The following is a 20,485-nucleotide window of genomic DNA, read 5'->3' on the forward strand; positions in this document are numbered from 1 at the left end:
ACTTAATCTGCAATGAATGCAAGATTTTTAGAGTGGTATTTTACTGTTTTATATAACAGTACAAAAGCAATTGCACTTCAGTTATTTGTATTTTTATCTTTTGACCAAGTGAGGATGCAGAAAGGAGAGAACAAATGAGGGTCAGATATTTTACTTAGATACATTTCTAGTTTGGTTTTGTCCAATAACACACATTTTTGAGCCTCTCTACATGTTTTCTTCAGGTGCAAAGTGTTGAATAGTTTTTTGCAGATTTGAAAGGGAACTTAAGAATCAAAGCAGTCATTCTGATGCAGAAGAACAGTAATCATTTTCTGTGAATTTTAAAGAGAATGAAATGTGCACCATAGTATTTTGCACTGCTGCTGCTTGCTCTAATATGGGTAAGCCATGCTCCCAACTTGGGAGGTACATTATGTTAAATGAAATCAATATTTTATTTTAATACAGTTTCATTTTAATTGATGCTCACCTCAATGACTGTAAAGATTTGTATGAGGTCTGGCAAAGTAAACATGAGATGATTCATCAATGGCAAAATGTAAGCATGTCCCTATCATGAAATGAATATATAAATCTTTGTTACATTATTGTACTGATGGAAACTGAGTTCAGTGAGGAATGAAAGAGACTATTACAGCTGCTCTTGAAAAGATGGAGGAGAAAGGGACTGAAATAAAGACCTACGGATTGGGTAGGCTAGACTCAGTGTGAAACAAAAATGAGTCTGCCTCATCTTGTCCTTTGCATGCTCTTTGAAACAACTACAATTACACATGGAAGTCACCATTCAGCCTGCCCAAAGGACGCATGTACACACGCCAATAGAGTTTGAGAGTATTTTTATAATAAAGTCACCTACATTGTGATTAAAAGAAAATGAATCAGGCAAGGAAAAAAAATCAGATGAGTTAGACACCTGTGGCACCACTGATGACACTGGACTACACAGCTTGAATAAAGACACTGGGCTGCATGTTGTGAACAGTTGTAACCTGCACTACGTCTACAGAAGGACCTAACACCAAAGTGGGGTGATGACATGCAGAATAGGGCCCTTGCTGAGGTTGCTTTGGGCTGAAGCTGGCGTCTGATACTCATTAACACAACCTGCAGATCAGTGTGTCTTGCACTGGCTCAGTCAGAACTTACTGAATGTCCCTGGCCCAGGATGCTATGCTCAGTAAATTCCCCCCCCACACACACCCCTAACCTTCTTCACTTGATTCCCATTATCTGAATAAAAATGTTGTATGAGAGATGTTGGTCTGTGTGTAAACAAACGATGACTCTATTTAATCAACATCCCATTGGAGAAAAGCAACAACAACAGAAAACAAAACAAAGCAAAACAAAACAAGTCCAGCCTGAGCATCTGTCACATCAGCAAAAATGGTCACAAATGACTTTCTAGGCTGATATTAATCTTTGCTCTCCCATTCTCCCTGACTGGGAAATAAAAGTTTCTGAAGTTCCAGATGGGCTATAACAAAATAATGAAAGAGGAAATGTGAATGCATAGACGCTTAAAAAAATGTAATTGTGTAAAGAGAAAAATGAGGTTCTGTTCCAGAGGAACAGATCCCTCCAGATAATCAAAGCAAAACAAACATCTACTCTCTGAATAATGAGTCTAGAGGCAATCTCATCCTAAAGGGCTTCTTTAAGTTATCCAGGACAATATGTCATTTAGAATAAGGAAATGGTCACGTTTGGCAAGAGGGGTTTGATTGTCCCTTCCTCTTTCACGTTGCTGAAAATGAAAAAAAAAAACAAAAACAAAAACAAAACACAGAAATAAAAGGTTCCCCTGCCACATTGTATGCCTGTTTTAGGACACGGTGACAGAAGTTTCTCCTACAGCTCTGTACAGCTGCTTAGAAGCATTATGGAGATTCAATGGGTAGGAAGAAGTTGCCTTCCTTTCTGTCACTTACATTTCTCTTGCTATGTCATGTAAAACGTGTACCCTTACCATTAATGTACAGTAGTTCCCCTTGTAATAGAAAATGCCACGGGAATTCCTGCCCTTTTCCACAAGGTCAGAGCATAAACACAAAATAACTGATCTTCTGCAAATGCACACCTTATCAATAAATTTAAGGCAGAGGTGTAGTATTAGACATTAGAGGGGCAGCAGGATAACCTTTGCCAGATACAAACAACTTCTGATTATTGATCTGTGGTCAATTAATTCATCTTAAAGTCTTTTCATTAGTTATTGCAAGCAAGAGGAGAAGAACAGAGCTATGTTATTTACTCACTGAGTTGTATAAAACTTGATGTAAAAAATATGTAGTACAGCAGAGTTTATTAAGCTCTCATCCATGTCTCAGCCTGTTATTGAAACCCTGTGCAGCATAGCAGATGTAGCAACACTCAGGATCACACGTATACGTATGAACCTCAGCAAGGTGCGCTCAAGTTGATACAAAAGCACACATGCACCTTTACATTTATTTATTTTTACATGGTGTTTCTAAACAATGAGCATAAAAGGACTAACACATTGTTGCCTCATTCAGAAAACACAGCAGATCATGTGCAGTGAATGCACCAGGGTGTGTTTTGTTTTTTTTTTTGTGTGTAAACAGTGTGTGATTGTGCAATTAAAATCTTTAGCAGTGCAAAGGCACAAGTGGATTGTATTTAATTCTAGCTATAGCTAACACTAGAACTCCTACATTGTGGGGGTAATGAACTATAATTGAAGGCTAGAGATCTATATGAAATGTTCAAAAATCATTAATTAATATAGTTCCATGAATGATGTCCCCATGGATATAATATTCAGTCTGTTGACAGAAAAAAAAAAAAGATGTTCTGCTACAATTCAGTTTCAGATTTCCACTTTTATTTTGGCTTTCTGACTTTCAAACCACCTGTCTGGACTGTCCACTGCTTGTCAGCAGTTTGATATCAACATCAAAGTTCCCTATTGCAAGGACTTTTTTGATACCTGTTCATTTCAGGTATCAACGATTATACCTAGTTCTAGCTTCATAGCGGCATTTACAATTACAGAAACATTGCTCAAAAGGGACCTTTGGAGGTCTTCAGTCCAACCCATCACTTCAGGGAAGCCTATCACTCTCACTAGATCTCATCTGCCATGACTGTCCTGCCAAGTCTTCAAAGCACCTCAGGCTGCTTGCTACCTCCGCTAACTCTGCTACCTCTGTGTTGTTCCTGCATGCTGCAATCTATACATTATGATTTTACATGTTACTGAAAAACAAATAAACTCCCCCCTGACAAATGGCTTCATGCTTTGGAAGGCCCAACAGTCACAAGAACATTTTATAGAAGCATTTTTTTATGAAGTATTTATTTTACCTATTGGCTTTTCTCATAGTAGTCCAGAATGAATTAGGGTGTTTAAGAGTACTTTCCAATCAGAAACTTTCCAATTTACAATAAATACTATTGAGGAAGTAAAGTCTTTGTTTTATATTCATTGCAGCTATGGCAATTCTTGATGCAAGATTGCTTCCAGGCCTGTGAATTGTGTTCTGGCCATGTCCGAGGTTTTGCTGGAATGAAACCAGACTGCATCTTTCTGTGACCAGCTTTAAACAAACAAACACACAAACAAAAAATAATCATTGTGTCCAGAATTTATATAGGAAAAGAAACCCGTGCAGTTCTGTGTCTGTGCTAAGCTAGAAGGCAACACATTACATTCTTACTGATCCTCTGCTTATCCAAACCTGAGAGTCAATACTGTGTCGTGCACTGTCAAGAGCACCAGCCTCATTGGCCAAATGTAGCCACAGAAAACCCTTAAAATTCAAGATTGCTCTGGAGACATTTAAAATCTTTTAAAAAGAAAATTCCCAAGTTTCTCATGAAGTACCAAATATTTTTATCCTCCTCTCTCCTAGCATTTATACTGATCTTCCAAGTTACCAGTGTGTTGCAAATGCTAATTTTAAACAGCAGCTTCTGTGCTTTGCAGCTTGAATATCAAAATGGCTGCTTCCTGCTTGATTATAATACTAGTATAATTCATGTTTAAGGCAGTCAATTTTTTTAGTGAGTAGAGGCTCAATCTGGCACTTGAAATCTTGCCCTTGAAGCCCAGGAGAGTTATAGCTTTGGTTTTTGAGACAAGACAGTGTCCCATTTCTTCTTGCAATTAAAAATAACCACTGAATTTTAGGTAAGAATAGAGGTCAATATACCCAAGTGCTATTGAAAATATTTATCCATACACAAATGGCATATAGTTAAAAGGCCTTAGAGACTGGCACCTTATGCAAACCAATCGAGCTTTCATGGTTACTTTGCAACTAAAACATCTTAAGCAGAACTATAATCTAATTCTGAATAGGTCACACATAAAAGCACAGATGGCTACAGGTAAAAACACTAAATTAATGCTGGTTAGTATTCACTCAGACCTTACTCCTGGGTTTTCAAAGTACTTTGCAAATATTGATCAGCTTGTTTTATAAAGGAGGGGTATCTGTAGCTAGCGTTTATTTTTACAAAGGGTGAAGTAAGACAGGGTATCAGGGGTGTAATCAGAAATAGAAAGGCAGGATCTGGGGTCCCCATCTTTAATTTCTAGATAGCTCACCTTCTAATTAGAATCATGCATGTACAACAAACAGAAACTCTAACTGGCAGGTCTCCAATCAAACAAATCCATTAAAAAACAAACAACAAAAAACTATACGCATATTTTGAAGGCTGGAAAATAAAGTATTTAGGTTACTGAGCAAGCAACTACATGAAACTTAGCTTTCTTGTTGTGCTCTGCGCAGTTTAAGAACTCTAAACTTTGAAGGCTTGACTAGACTCATGAACATTTTCTAAAGGACTGGATTCATGATGCAAATGCAAAAAAAAAAAAAAAAAGAAAGAAAGAAAGAAAAAAAATTTCCACAAGAAGTACACAAAAGTTCCATACTTCTTAGTTTTTATCATTACTGTTATGATGTATAAAGAAACTGAGATTAATTTCCCACAGAGATTATGGAAACACCTTTCTTTTCCAGGCAAATGAAGTATAGAAACAAAAAGTAATGCTAGAGAACAGTAGTGCTCATTAGACACAGACTTGTACTACAGCCTTCAATTGATCAATCAGGCAGTTTAACCCCCATACAATAGCTTTTTCTAAGTTTTCTGACCGTTGGTTTGGCTGATGTAACTTTTCCAATTCTGCATGTGGCCTTCTGATAGAATAATGAAGAGCAACTTATTATTGCTATTACTGTTGTTCTTCATCCAAAAACTGTTGTGTTGCTGTTGCTGCTGTTTTTACTGGACATGACATTGTTTAGCAGGGAAACTTCATTCAGCATTGCATACTAACAAACTAAACCAACCAAACAAACAAACAAAAAAAGGGTTTGGCTGGAACAATATGATCATGATGCCAGGCCTAATCCAACAGAGCTGGTGCAGGAAGGATTAAAATTGCAAAACTACAAACCACCTTGCCAAGCAAGGAGAAGGGAAAAGAGGTGTTCAATCAGATGTAAAGCAGGCAATGTGGGGATATGCAGAGTCAAAGTTAAGCATCATCACGACTTTTGTCCACAGACTTTTGTCACAGAACCCTGGAATAATAAGCAGAGAGGAAGGGAATCAGTGGATTCCCACTACACTTCCCCTTCTCAGCATTACGGCAGCATCACCGATTTTTATGTGGGTACCAGGTGTGGGTACTGTGGGTACCAGGTCTCTCTGGTAAAAAAATAAAATAAAAAAGAAAAGCTTCATTGGCCTAGGTTCCATCACCAAGACTTTCTCCCACATGCAGTAGGTGAAGATCTTCAAAGGCCTCTACATCACTTACCTTCTGGGACCATAAGTGGTGGGAGGTACATGTAAGTTAGTGGCACTGCAAAATACATACTGTGGAACCTAAGATATAACCTGAAGCACTATAGAATAGAAAAAATGACAGTAAATCTAAAAGAATGTATGAAAGATGAAAAGCAATCTTTTTTTCATGAATTGTCATGCCAGATATCCTAGACAACTTGTGCAAAATCACAAGATAAGTGCACAAAGGGAATGCAGCAAATCTGATTTTACAGGAATATTTATGGTTTAATGGGAGGAAAAATGTTTTCTCAACAGATTTTTACAGCCCTAATCAAACACAGAAAGTTCAAATGGTTTCTTTTAGCCTCCACTTAGTGCTATTTTGTCGATACTGTTTTGCTTTGATTTAATTTATCTGGACTTTAATGAAACTTTAGGTACATTACTGCCTGGAAAATTATTACTGACACTGGAAATATGGTGCCTGGTTATGAATATTGCAATGAAGATACGAAGTTGCCAGACATATTGTAAACAGAGTGTAATTACAGTATTTACATTTGAACATCAAAATGGGAAGAAATGCCAAGTGGCATTTCTCAGAAGTTAATATTGGGACTGATACCATCTAATATCTTCCCTAATAATTTGGAAAATTAAGTAAATTGTACATTGATTGAATACACAATAGACACAAGAGGAAGATAAACTACAACACAGCAGGTGGGTAGTTTAAAAAAAAAAAAACAACAGAAGGATCTGGAGGTCTAAGAGGGAGAGAGAAGGGTGCAGTTTAGAGGGAAACTATTTGATGTAGAAAAATGTTGAATAATAAGCATGGAGAAAATTAACATCCATCTCAAGTAACCAAATGGGAAAATGCCAATTTTCATTAAAAAAAAAAAATCCAAGAGATTTCATGGTTTATTCACACTGAAAATTCACATTGGGGTATATGCATCAGGTTTGACAACTTCTTTGCTATATTCCAGCCTGATGTAATTTTACAAGGATGAGTAACAGATTCCCTTAAAAGCCTGCCTTTTAAAATACATTTAAACTTATTTTAAATGTATACCAAATGCTCATGAAAGACCTAATTTATAATTGTGTTAGCAGAAATGGCATAGTAATGAAACATAAGCGACACAGAAGAAGTACATATGAGGTCAAAGGTGAGGGTTGTGAAGCCAAAACCCATCTATCTCTGATACTGTCAAAGAGCTTTAAGTGTTCTCTCTACGCAGTACAGCACAATCCATGAAATACTAGGTTGCCACTGATTTGTTGACTTTAATTTAGAAGCTCAACTACACCTTGAGAAAAGCTATTACTGTAAAAAAAGAAAGTAAGAATCTGATGTTAAGGGGAAAAAATGCCTGAACTGAAAAAATGCCTTCAGTATTTTATTTCTTAAAATAAAATAAAATAAAATAAAATAAAATAAAATAAAATAAAATAAAATAAAATAAAATAAAATAAAATAAAATAAAATAAAATAAAATAAAATATTTCATAAAATAAAATACTGAAACAAGCTTGCTGCTTTAAATGACTACTGTATACACCGATGAACCTTAAATATCATCTGTAGGACAGAAACTGTCATAAGAATGTATCCTTGCAATAAAATTAACCTGTAATTATATAAACTCACAAAGTATTGAAAATGTATTTTATGACAGAAAAAAAAATAAAATACATGGACTCTATTACAGAACTTCTCCAGGGTGAGAATCTAAGGAGCACACTATCTTTTCCCCATCGTTTTTTGGTTAGTAATACCTATTCTATGCAAGTATCTAATTTCACCACGAGTGATTCATTATAAGACTATATAAAATTTTATCAAACCAAGTATTATTTTTCTTCCTAACACAGTCATCCAAATATGTCTGAATGCATACAAAATGGCTGATGTGACAGCAGTCAATGGTATTTTCTTACGTATGCTTAAAAACCTGCTTACCAAGGGGAGCCATATATTCTGAATCCCCTCACGGTCACTTCAGAGTCTTGAAGATAGATGCAGTTTGTTAGAAGAGACTGTACATTTTCATAGCTTTCTGGCTTCAGCTTAGAAACAGAGGGGAAATAGTAAAAGTCCTGCTTGATTAAGTCAGCCATGAATTCCTGGTCAAAGGTCAATTCGTGATTTCCTGCTATCACAATCTTGTATTCATAGGGCAGGCTACCTAAAACAGTGAAAAACAAACAAATTACTTGTCTTATGGAAAATCCAATAAAAAAAAAAAAAACAAACAGGCAGACTCACAAACTATCATCAATTCTTATAATATGTTCCCATATTTGAAACAATTGAGCATATTCCTACTCACTGTTACTATAATTCCTGGTGATTTCAGGTAAATGACATTACTGTCTTTTTCAGGGCACGGTACGATTTAGCTTGCTTAGCATTAATGTGCTGAAACTACTTTCAATGCAACCTTAAATAACGGTCTGCAGACTTCTGCTCTAGCATTTACTCCTATTTAATTGCCGTTTGTGTTGCAAGTATCACTTACTGTGACAGTGATGACAACTCAGTGTCAGAAATTACAGTTCAAAGGAAACTGTCCACAACACTTGAAAAAATAATCCCAGTTCTCTTCTCCCAGACCTGCGGTCATTATCAGCTTGCACTGAGGAGGTCTCATCAACTCAAAGCTTGGGTCAACCAGTGGGGTTTGCTGCCCTCTTTGCCCTGATATGAGGACCAAGCCATCACGCAAGACAGGGCTTGGGCTTTGCTGTCAGAATTCCACATCCCCAGGAGGAGTTTCAAAGTTTGCCTCTGTCCGGTTTTTCTCTGTTCCATTTTCTCACTGACTTCCTTAGACCCATGGACTATAATTTAAAATGACTCATGTTTGAGAATATTTTACAACCCGTATTTAGTGAAAAACCTAACAACCTCCTGCTGAAGGCAAGAATATATATGCCCACACACAAAGGCTCTCCTAGAGCAGTACTGCAACAGAAACTTTCCTCCCAACTCCAAGTTTGGTTATCAAATGGACTCTGCACGTGGAAGCAGCAATCACCTGTCCCAAAAAGATCAGCAGAAACCTTATACATACATCTGAGAGGAAGCAAAGGCGGAAACTGTAAAGCTGCACTCACTACCTTGTTTCTGTAGTATTTATTTGCATCAGATGAAGACAGTCAGAACAGGAGAATGGGAGAAGTAGTACGTATTTTATTGAAAAAGAGACCAACCTGACACAGTAACAATCTTATAATTTCTAATTTTAAAAATGTATTATTTGTAACATTATATACACCTTTAGTGATGATCCCAAGCCTAACCCAGAATTAGGATGTTTAGAGAATGTAAGTTACCAGACCATATACAGAGGCAGAAGTTGGCATTAGTAGGACTGAAGGATAAAATTCAACAGTGTGATTCAGAGCTCCAGAAAGAAGTGAGAGCAAACAGCACTAATCCAGAGGAGATATCATGTAGCTGAACACAGTGTCTGACAAATGAAAATATGAGTAACTCCTAAATGTAACTTCCAGGCACTTCTAACACCTGCATTACGAAATTTGATCTTACAGTCTTTCCTGTGGACCCAATACATATGTGCCTTTAGAAAAAGTACTGCCAGAAACTCTGTTCAGATATTTATTATTACACATTGAGAGTTCATTATTTAACTGGAAGACTACTTGTAATATAAATATGGCAATTTTTTACTTCTGAAATGCTTCATGTTTTGCAGATGTGTACTCCATTTCCACAAGTTTTCTAGGTGGTGCACACATAAGTTAAAAATGTTATTTACATGCTGCAATATGTATGGCATCTACAGGCCTTAGAGCATTCTTGGGAAAAAAAGAAAAAAAAAAAAAAAGAAAAAAAAATATTCCACAATATTGTTAACAATTCCATTTCTATTCCATTGTGTAAATCTTTTTCAGCTCATCTGATCCATCCATCTAGCAGCCAGCAACCTGCATGAGCTGGTTATAGTTGTTGCTTCCACTAATGTATTTATGTCATGTTGCTGTCTGTGGGTGTTACTTAGGCAAATTAGCAAATTACTCTAAATGTACAGTTACATTTATTACAGTGGCGGCCAGAAGCACTGCTGCAGTTACAGGTCTGTCAGCTTTTCCATTAACAACTCTGTTTTTGATGAGTTTGCAACTCAGGTTTTTTTCCTTTCTTTTCCTTTCATTCCATACCAGGTGGCAGCTTGCTAAACCTATTTACCTCTCTTTACCCGTTAAATCTTATTTTTTTGTCTAACACAGAGAGGTATTTTTGCTGCTATTTTTTGTACATAAATTTAACAGTATTTTGCTTCAACTTTGTCCTTTGAAGACTTACGAATATGTTTCATTTTTTACACCAGGAACACTCAGAGTGCAAAGTTAACCTTAGAAGGAAATCTTTGAAACCCTGTTTTTGGCTGGGTGCTGCTGTCATGTCATGTACAACTATATGTATAAGACCTCAATTAAGTGCATGCAGACAAAGATTCTCAGCTATCAGACCATGATATTATTGACATGCTTCCTACCTTCCCTGCTTCCAGCATGATGAGTACTTACCTATTCTTATGGCCAGTCCACATGCAGAAGTCAGCACCGAATGCTATACATCTTGCTGCACTAAAGGCACAATCCTCATACCACTGATCTAAAAGGTACCAGTACCACCTTACTTTAGCAGGAACACAATCCAACATGGTGTGTAAACACAATCCTGAGAAACTGCTAATGTTACAACTGCTTTTTACAGTTTAAAGATCCACCAAGCAAGCATTAGCAATATCTGATCGATAGTTATCTGAAAACTACCTCAGAGCAGCAACTTTCTTTCCTACTTCTTACCTACAGCTTTTTACTTTTTCTCGTTATATTTAAATTATTTTGTATTTTCTTATTCTAGCATGTCCTTCCAAAACAAATATATAGTTTTCCAACTCTAGGCACAGACTATGGCACAATTTCTAGCCCTGATTTGGTTCTTGGCTAGGACCAAGACCTCTCCAAGAGAACACAGCCCAACAGCTATTCTACAGCCTGAGTTTCTACACGTGCCCATAACTTGAGAACAACCACTTTTCCATCTACTATCTTCTGTGCAAGTAGCTCTTGATCAGAGATCATTCAAACACTTCTACGTTGACCAGTTTATTCCCACACCTGCTCGTAGGTGCTAATGGCAAGATAGGTAGAAATGACATCAGGAACATTTCCTGTCCTTTTTTCAACAAACTGAGCTGAGAATATTGAATTTCCACTTGTGAAGGTTTTCCTGCATTGGCAAGAATGATTCCTACCAAGAGCTACAGTGCAGAGGGGTTCTTTCGTCTTCCATTTGCAAGCTCCATAAAAACAAGCCTGAGCACTGAGTACCATTTTCATTTGCTAAGCTGTTTTCCTTTTTCTTTCCAAAATAGCCATATGTTAAATATAAAGTTTCCCTAACACTCAGCCATGTAGTTCATTGTAATGACACCATTATAATGAACCTGACTGCATCAAGAGTGACTAACAGCCCTGGGGTGAAGCGGATGGAGCCCCAGTGGTACCTCAATCCTCCCAGTTAGGGGTTCAACAGCTCAGGTGGGAGGGGGTGCATCCCATAGTCTGTATCTGGTTGTGCAGCAGGTGCTGAAATCACCTTTTAAAAAAAAAAAACACACAGCGCCCTTTCTGAAGAACAAAGGCTATTGTGCAGGGGTGGTATTCCCTCGGCAAACTTAGTCAGTAGTGTCCTTGCCAAAAGGTTCAGTAGGAATGCGGTAGGAAGGGTTTCAAAGTAGGTGTGCTCGGGAAAGGGTTGTCATACCATGAAGCAAAGGCATGGGGGCAGTGAGGAAGCAGCTGGGATGCTGGGGCAGCTGGGGGCAGCTCGGGGCAGTGAGGAAGCGGCACAGGATGGTGAAGGGTCTCACATTGCCCTTGTGAAACCAGTCTGACTGTGGTTCTTCTCAGGTACCTATATGCAGACACATAACATAGAGTACTACCAGGAGGAAGGAGAATTCCACACACGGTGGAGAGCTGTGACATCTCTGAGGCTATGGAGCCATAGTGGGAAAGCTTGCAGCTGAAGTGTTGCAATAGATGGACACAGGCTGTCTATCATCTTCGAAAAATCAGGGGTATCACATAAGTTTCCAATGTCTAGAAAAAGGCAGATGAACCACCCATGCTCAAGAAGGGCAAGAAGAGGAATCTGGGGAATTACCAGCCAGCAGGCCTCACATCAGGTCTGGGAAAATTATTGAACAAATCACCCACAAAGTCATTTTCTAAGCACATTAAGGTTAGCGGGAATATCCATCATCGATTTAACACAGGCAAATCATGCCTGACTAACACAATTGCTTTCTCAGAGGACATGATTGACTCCATTAATAAGGGAGAGCATTGGATTTTGTTCACTGGGACTTCAGCAAAGCCCTTGACACTCTCTCATAGCATCCTTATGGCTAAATTGGTGAGATATGGATGGCTGAATACTGCCTGGATCACTGGGTTCAAAGGGCCAGAATCAATGGTACCAAGTCCAGCTGGCAGTCAGTCGCTATAGTTATCCTCAGCCAATAATTCTGAGACCAATGCTGTTCTCCATCTTTACTAACAGCCTGGATGATCAGATGGAGTGCATTTTCAGCACATTTGCAGACAACACAAAATTAGGGGCATGGATCTGCCAACAAAGAGAAAGGCAGGTCTGCTATAGTAATGAATATCCAAAAGCTGGAAAAATGGGCTGACAGAAACATCAAACTTTATCAAAAGTGAATGCAAAGACCTGCACCTAGGATGGAGTAACCTCATTCAACAAAACTACTGAGTTGTCTTCCTTAAATCCACTTCCTTAACTCAATTTAAGGAAAAAAAATACCATTAGGATGGTCAAAGTGTAGAAGATGTGCCCAGAGCAGCTGTGAAATTTCCATCCTTGGAGATGTTCAGAATTAAACTGGACAAGGCTCTGAGCAGTCTACTGTAACTACAGCTGCTTTGAACAGGAGGATGGGCTTGATGACCTCCACAAGTCCCGTCTATCTTTTGTGTCTCCAAGTTCACACTGGAAAATGAAAAAGAATTTTAAAGAGCCTGTAATGCTGAAACAAATTAAATACTCATTTTGTGTAGTGATTCTAACAGAACAAATCTATGGTAGAAAAGCTATTTAACAGGACTAGAGAGTATGTTCCATTAACTTCAGTGTAAGTTTCTTGTAGTATCCATTTAGCAGATGAGTAGGACTAATACCCAGCTGATAACCAATTAACATTTGATGCTAGCATATGGTTTTCCTGGTGGGCAGGTAGCAAACTCAGTTTTAATATAGAAGCTCTACGTATACAAAGATATTAAAGAGAATTTATTTGTCACAAGAATTCTGTGCACATATCCAGAACAAAATTAATTCCCCTATAAAATTAAGGCAGCAAACATGCAAGAAATAGATCTGCCCTTCAGAAGTGTCAAGAAATACATTAAAGAACATATGCTATGAGAGTCAAAGATGTATTTTTAAACAAACAACAACAAAAGTTAAGTTTTGAATTTGGGGAATTTGGGAGAAAGCTACACTTTTATCCTGATTTCTTATTTTGACTAGCCAAATAATGACAATAATTTTTGCTGAAGACCGGGAATCTCCCTGTTCTTCACATCTGAGACGCTTCTGCTAAAATAACTCTGTAACCTGGTGATGAACTACAACTAGACCTGGTTGAAAAATTTTATTTGAATAGCCTTCCGTATTAAAATAATTAAAATACCACTTCAATGGAATGGGATATATTAGGAAATTCATGTAATGATTCTGGAATTACAAAGGAAACAAAATGAAACAAAATGTCATTTAAAAATATTTTAGAGTGAATAAAAATTTCACTTCTAAGGAAAAATTCGTTTTTTTCCTCTCCTGGAAACCCTAACTTGAAAGAAATAAAAAATATTTTCCTCCATAATCAACCTCTAGCCACTTAATCCTATTTGGAATTGGAATCAACAGAAATGTTTGCACATTAAAATTCTGTCAGAAACACACTGGCTCCAATTCAGTCCTGGGCTTCGGGGCTTTCTCTTTCAGGACACATCCAGCATTTGCCTTCTGCCAGTTTGGAATGGGGCTCCAAACAACAATTTATTCTTCCAGCCATTATCTTAACATGGGTTAAGAGGATTTTTTTCCTTCCTTTTCCTTCTCTGCTACATAGTTCTTCATATCTTTTGTCTCATTTTTCCCTCTCCTTTTGTTTCTGCAATCTTCATTTGTATGCAGAAAAATGCTGGAGACACATTCTCTTGCACTTAATTCAGCAGTTTTAGAAAAGGGTATATTTTTCTTACCCTTTTACCAATACAAAACTTGTAACAGTATAGAAGCATGGTGTCTTACACTTCTGTACCCTCATCTCTCAATATCCTGCCCAACAGATTCAAAAGTCATTTACTACAATAGGCAAAGTAGTAGAGGCCTCAGAGATGATTATGTTCCCTTGAGTTTCCCAAAAGTAAGAGCCTAGTAAGATTAATGTCCATTCTGAACATGAGGCTTCAAAGGGATGACAACTCTTAGGATATACCTAAGATCCCACAGAAGGTCTGCAAGACAAAATCTAAGAAGTTTAGCAGCAGTGATTCTGCTTCCAGAACAGTTCATCATACACACAAAAATCTGCCCCAAACCTCCTAAATCAATGTAATTTTTTATTTTTTGAGATTATTTTACTATTGAAAAGCCTGGGGTATCATACTTAACTTACATATATAGCCAAAAGATGTTATCACCTTAACAACTTTTTAACTATATATATAGGGCTTTTGTCAGTTGTAGCAAGCACTCCTCAGACATATTCTTAGCCTTTGTTTGGTTAATATAAGAATCTGATAATAGCTCTGGTAATATAATGTGTATGAGAATATATATGTGTATTTGTTTAGCTAGTAACATCTTTGTTTATTCCTCTCATTACTGTAGATTACCAATTAAGAAAATCAACTGAACATCTAACTTTTTGTGGTTTTATACACCAATTAGAAAATTATTACAGCAATTCTTAACTTCTAAACTACCACAGGTCCTTTTATAGTGAACATAATTTTTACAAAATAATTTGAAATGCTGGGGGACTGTCACTTGAACTACAAACTGCATAATGCAAAGCACTGAGCGATGTCTTTGTTTGCTATTTCTCTGCATGAGAGTTCATTCAAAGTAGATTTCTATGTGCTTAAAGGTTCATCCCATTCTATCAGCAAGCCTTCTCCTTCCTAAATTAGATAAAGACTGCAAATAATTCAAAAGCAAATGCATGATGTTTATACTCCAGACTCCTCTTGTACTAAGAGGTTAGGCATCTTTACCAACCAGTGACCTCCTTTGCAGCTTACAATTGCTATCAACTTACAGCTCACAGAGATAAATGCGAACTTGTACAAGCAGATGTGCTTTGCTTCTCTCCCAGTATTGCACTGAGCAGAATTTTTAGTATTCATTAAAAGCAGTGACAAACATGTAAGTGCCCACTTAATGCTTTCTCCCTCTCATTTCAACCTTTTAGAATACAGCAGTGAGTGATACAGTAAAAAGACTGCATAACTGTCTCAGATTGCTTTTTTTAGCATCTCTTTGACAGTTCTGTGTTTAAACACTGGGGCTGACGTCTGGGAAATTCACATTAACATACTTATTGTATGGTGTGTAATCTGGAATAATATTGTAAATGAACACTCCTTCCTAAATCATCTATAACCTGCAAGATCAAGACACTCTTGCATTGTAAAAGCCAGTAATTGTATCAAACACTCAAACAACAAACTCATAATATTGCTCACGTTTGCAAACCAGTATTTCTTTAACTAAGTAGATAAAGGTAAACGAACAAACAAACAAACAGCTAATAGTCCAACTTAAATTATTTGATATACTCTGTTTTATACAAACACACATGCATAATAATTGGCCAAAATTACTTCTAAAGGGAATATGGCTTTCTTCTAGCCTAGTTTATTTAGTAACCTAGTAATTACACAGAACCAACCCCATGAATACTGCAAACAACACCATGAGAGTAGCTGCAGTGAGTCTCATCACAAGATTATGTAGCTCTGTATCTTCCATCCACTAGTGGTCAGTAACAGATGTCAAAAAAATTGCACAGCTGTAAGGTTTGCCTCAGCCTTCCTTTGATACGCCCCCTTCATACATATTTTCTTCTGCTATTTTCTGAAAAGTTATAGTATTAAATAATAAACCTTTCTGACAAAATAAATTTCTACAATGGGTTTTTTGCCCTTTAGAGTATTCTAGTTTTGGTTTACAACATGTATCTGGGAACAATGAAAGCAAAGGAAATAGAGAACTATGTTAAAAAATAACAAAAATACTTTAGACTTCCTACATGGATCTCTCTACACCCTAATTCAGATTCCTGTTCAGATCTTCCGATCCCACAGAGGTAATTTAGTATCTCCCAGTTGTCACCTTCTGCAAGGGAAGACTACAAAGAACTGTGTGTTCTATCACTGTATGAGGTGCACAGCACTAATAATGATGTTTAATGTTTGCAGACAGTGCTTGTTAATAGGTGTTCAAAGAGCTGTGCTGAGAATCACTAATCCTCCAACACATTCATGTGGTAGGTGGATCAAGCATCGTTCTCACAATTTTACAAGGGGGAACGATGAAGAGGCTGTCAAATCTGAAGAGGACTAAATAGAATTTGGTTGCCTGTCTTCCTCAGGCTCCTGCAAATACCTCAGCCAGAGCCAATCAGAGTTTGCAGAATTATATTCCAGACCTTTCACTTCCCTGGCTGTTCTGTGCACTTCTGGGTCTCACTGTCCTAAAGCTTGTCTGCTAGTCCAGAATAAGGCTGGATAAATTTACTCACTTGCTTAAACTGGGGAGTTCAGAAATCTCAATATTTATGAAAACCACAAGCCATTTTTACATGAGCCATCCCAGAGGCTCAGAATCTTGCAGGCTGGCTACAATCTGCTTTATCAGTGGAAAGCAGCAACGTCAATGCAAGTACAAAGTGAAGAAAAAAAAAAAAAGGCATAAATGTACTTGGAACAATGGAATGAAGGAAAAAGTCCTTTAGCAACTACCACTCCCAGAGCTCCTACAGCTTCTCATCACTAGCATGGGAAGCATATCTGGAAAGCAGTTGCTCTGGCTCATCTTCCCAGTACAGGCATGCAGCTTAAATATTTCTTGAGACTCCTGGCTGCTAGTTTAATGCTCAAAAGTCTTCAGAATACATGAAATCCCCAGAACTGGAGAAATAATGGAAGAGTGTGTTGCAGTGCACATTTCTGCTTTTCTGCACCATACTGTCTGAGCCTTAGATGTACAAACGGATCTGAGCCATAACACATTTAAGAAATGCAATAAAAACCAACACTTTTTTTAGTATGCCCAGTCTTTTAAAAATGACATCTGTTCTAAATCCCTACACAGCTCAATGTTTTTCACTGCATTTCCAGAGCCATTCTTTTGTAAATAGATAATTAGTGCTTAAATACTCCTTTCAAGGGGTTTCTGCATTAACATAAAAATAGTATAATTACCGATGGTCAAAATGGCATGACTACAATTAATAAATTCTAATATTTTTTGCTGCTCTGAAGCTGATATTCTTTCTTCTTCAACATAATTTTAATCTGTTTTATATGTGAGTATTATTGAACCTAAAAATATAAAATACCTGTTGAGAGAGGAAAATATATAACTACCACTATTTCACAAGATTTATCACAACGGCAAAAGTAAAACTAAGTCTAGTGTTTTGGACTTTTTTGATTATTTTTTACTCTTCATCAAGAACTTAAAAATAGGGATAATGCTTATTGACTAAAATTAGCTGATTCTGTTCTCCAATGTAATAATAGAAGCAGGTGATTCTACTAGTGCTAGTTACTAAAGCTGGGCAGGCATTTTCAATCTAAAAAACATTTGTTCAGTCTGAGAGAAAAATGTTATCTTTTGAGCTGAATCTGCCCAGGTCAATTCCTGAAGTGCAAGTCAAATAATTTAATCAAATTTGTGCGTGTGTATGTATGATACTCAAGTAAGATTAATATTTTCAGGAAAATAGTCTGAAGAGCTAATTAGTGTTTTCCACTACAATCCAAAGCTACCTTCTTTTTCTTTTTTTCAAGTTTAGCCTGAACTTGAATTTCAAATAAGAGTATATTTGACATTGAAAAATGTCAAGCAAACACACTGCAACAACAAATATTATAAAATGTGTTAGTTTAAGTAATCTTTTCAATCCATACACAGAAGATAATTCTCAGAGAGAATATAAAAGTATGTGTTGGAGCGTATATCACACACCAGCTATTTAGTTAAATTTCCAGGAAAGTTACCCACAATCTCAAAGTGACAGTGGGTCCTAGAGCATATAAAATTTGGAAATGATATTACAGTCTTGAGCAATTAGAGGAGCAACTGAGCCAAGCACGCAGTTTCCAGTGCCAACAGTATGGGACAAACAAAACAGACGGTTTTGGAGTCATTGTTTGATGAGTTCACTAAAGCAGGACATTTGGCTTTGTACTTGTCCTACAGTACATTTGATTTATATGCAGGTTAACAGTAAGTAACAAAAACAAAAATAATGACAAATATGAGCACAAAGTTAGCTACAGTGTATAGCAAGCATGATATATCCTACCTTATCTAGCCTTGATTATGTACTAGTGTGTATTTAAAAACAGTTCATTTGAATTATTTTCAGCTATTTAAAGTGATGCTATTAAAATCTCCTGGACATACTGGAAAACTAGGGTATGTTCAAAACTTCAAACAACCCATCCTTTTAACATCACTAGAAACTTTCGCTCCCCTCATGGCTTCCCATCCAGTCCTACCATAACACATGCTCTGTACTTCATTTTTTCTGATTCCCAATAAATGGATTTACAAATCTGGAAGAAAAGCACATTCAGAAAATAAGCTATATAGTGAAAGGAAAAGGAGAAATATAAAAACAGCAGAAAGGTCAATTCAGGAAAAAGAGGGGAAGGAAACTACCATGTCATCACCATTGGCAAACTCTGTAAACTGAATATTCATACCCTTTCCCCTTCTTTTACTAAGGTACCCTGAATAAGGGTAGCAAAATGGAAACCTGAATTGAAGAAGTATGTCATGGTACTTCATGATTAGACAGTAAGAGAACAGATGAAGCTGAACATAAATTCAAGCTGAACAGTAAGTACTGGAATAAGTAGCCCAATTGTAGATACACAGTGATTGATTATGAAATAGATACTGCCATTCAAAAATAAAAAGTTTACAGAGTTACAACAGGCAGTTTTATGAAAAAGCCATCTCATTGTTCCGTCACTGTCAAAAATGAAAACAGTAATCCATGACATTAGAAAGGAAAAGAGAACAAAACAGGAAATTTCATTACGACAGGGCATAATCAGTACATGTGCAGCCATAGTCTCTCCACCTTTTAAAAGGATAAAGAACAAGAAGATGTACAAAGAGAGACACAGATTATCAAAGGCATTTAAGGACTTCTAAACAGCCTTCAGCCTGAAAAATATCTGAAGGGTAGATATGGGAAGAGCCTATAAATTCTGGAGCAGAATGAAGAATGGAATTGTTCACTTGCATCTTCCAATATTAGGAAATACCAAAGGAAACTAGTGGATGATAAATTAAAAATATACAGAGTTCTTCACACAATTTGTATTACATTGTTGAACTCTCTGCCGCAAGATTATGTCTGCATTAAAAATTTGCACAGATTCAAAAGGTAGTTAAAAAGCTCAGAGAAGAAAAATCTGTAAATGTTTATTAAAAACACAGTAACGTCGTAGCTCAGGACGTCTTTGGACCATCTATCTAAAGCTAAGAAAATACCCACATCCAGTTACCACCAACCCTTTACCTCCTCCTTACAGTTGAGCATCAACCTAGCCCTGGTAAAACCTCAAATCCCTCCCTGGAAAGGTGGAAAGAAGACTTCAGAAAAAGAAAAGGGGAAGAAAACAACTGATTACTGAGAAGAATGAACTGAAATGAAATGCAGTGGAGGGCTGAAGAAGTGAGAGAATAAAAGGTATAAAAGTAGGTGACTAAGGGGCAAACAAGACAGACAAAGACAATGCTGGGCTACAGAGAAATATCATCTGGCCTTCCTGAGTACCCACATAGTTACCTTAAAAAAGAGATAACATATTTTAGGGTATGACTCAGCAAGCCAACGTGCCTCTATTAGCATAACACTTGAGCATGTGCTTGATGTAACTGTAAGATTCACGGAAGTTAATGATGTTAATGTAAAATATACTTTGCATCAGACAGCAAAAGACATTTTATGTAGAGCAGAAAGATAAAATCTGAACTTGCTGAAAGGCCTCCTGATAGATGAAGTATGCTGATAGACCAGAGTGGCAGAGACCCAAGGGTATATGCTAGAACAGAAAGCCGAAAGGGAGGAATAAATGCTACACATAAAGATATGGTCTAATCGAAGAAGTAAGAAATGCATCTAGTGCCTAAAAGGAAGCTGAGGGAAGGCATAAAAATATTCTACTCTTTATTCCAAGGCATAAATAAAGCTATAGGATCCACCCGAGGGTACTGAGAGAACTGGCAGAGGAGCTGGCCAAGCCCCTATCCATCATTTATCAGCAGTCCTGGCTATCGGGGGAGGTCCCAGTTGACTGGCGGCTAGCAAACGTGACG

General features: G+C 37.1%; 1 protein-coding gene across 10 annotated transcripts in view; it reads right to left on the reverse strand.

Annotated features, from left to right (window-relative positions):
• MPPED1 (metallophosphoesterase domain containing 1) overlaps positions 1-20,485 on the reverse strand; it is a 67,699-nt gene that overhangs the window by 23,516 nt on the left and 23,698 nt on the right. For 9 of the 10 annotated variants that reach the window (XM_072041654.1, XM_072041647.1, XM_072041675.1 and 6 more), the window contains one exon: positions 7,751-7,972. In XM_072041654.1, the coding sequence (XP_071897755.1) occupies positions 7,751-7,972 (222 nt within the window). Of the gene's footprint in view, positions 1-7,750; positions 7,977-20,485 lie in introns of all 10 variants that reach the window. The other variant, XM_027450073.3, reaches the window with a different exon arrangement.

This window comes from Anas platyrhynchos, chromosome 1, assembly GCF_047663525.1.
Source record: "Anas platyrhynchos isolate ZD024472 breed Pekin duck chromosome 1, IASCAAS_PekinDuck_T2T, whole genome shotgun sequence".
Lineage (NCBI taxonomy): Eukaryota > Metazoa > Chordata > Aves > Anseriformes > Anatidae > Anas > Anas platyrhynchos.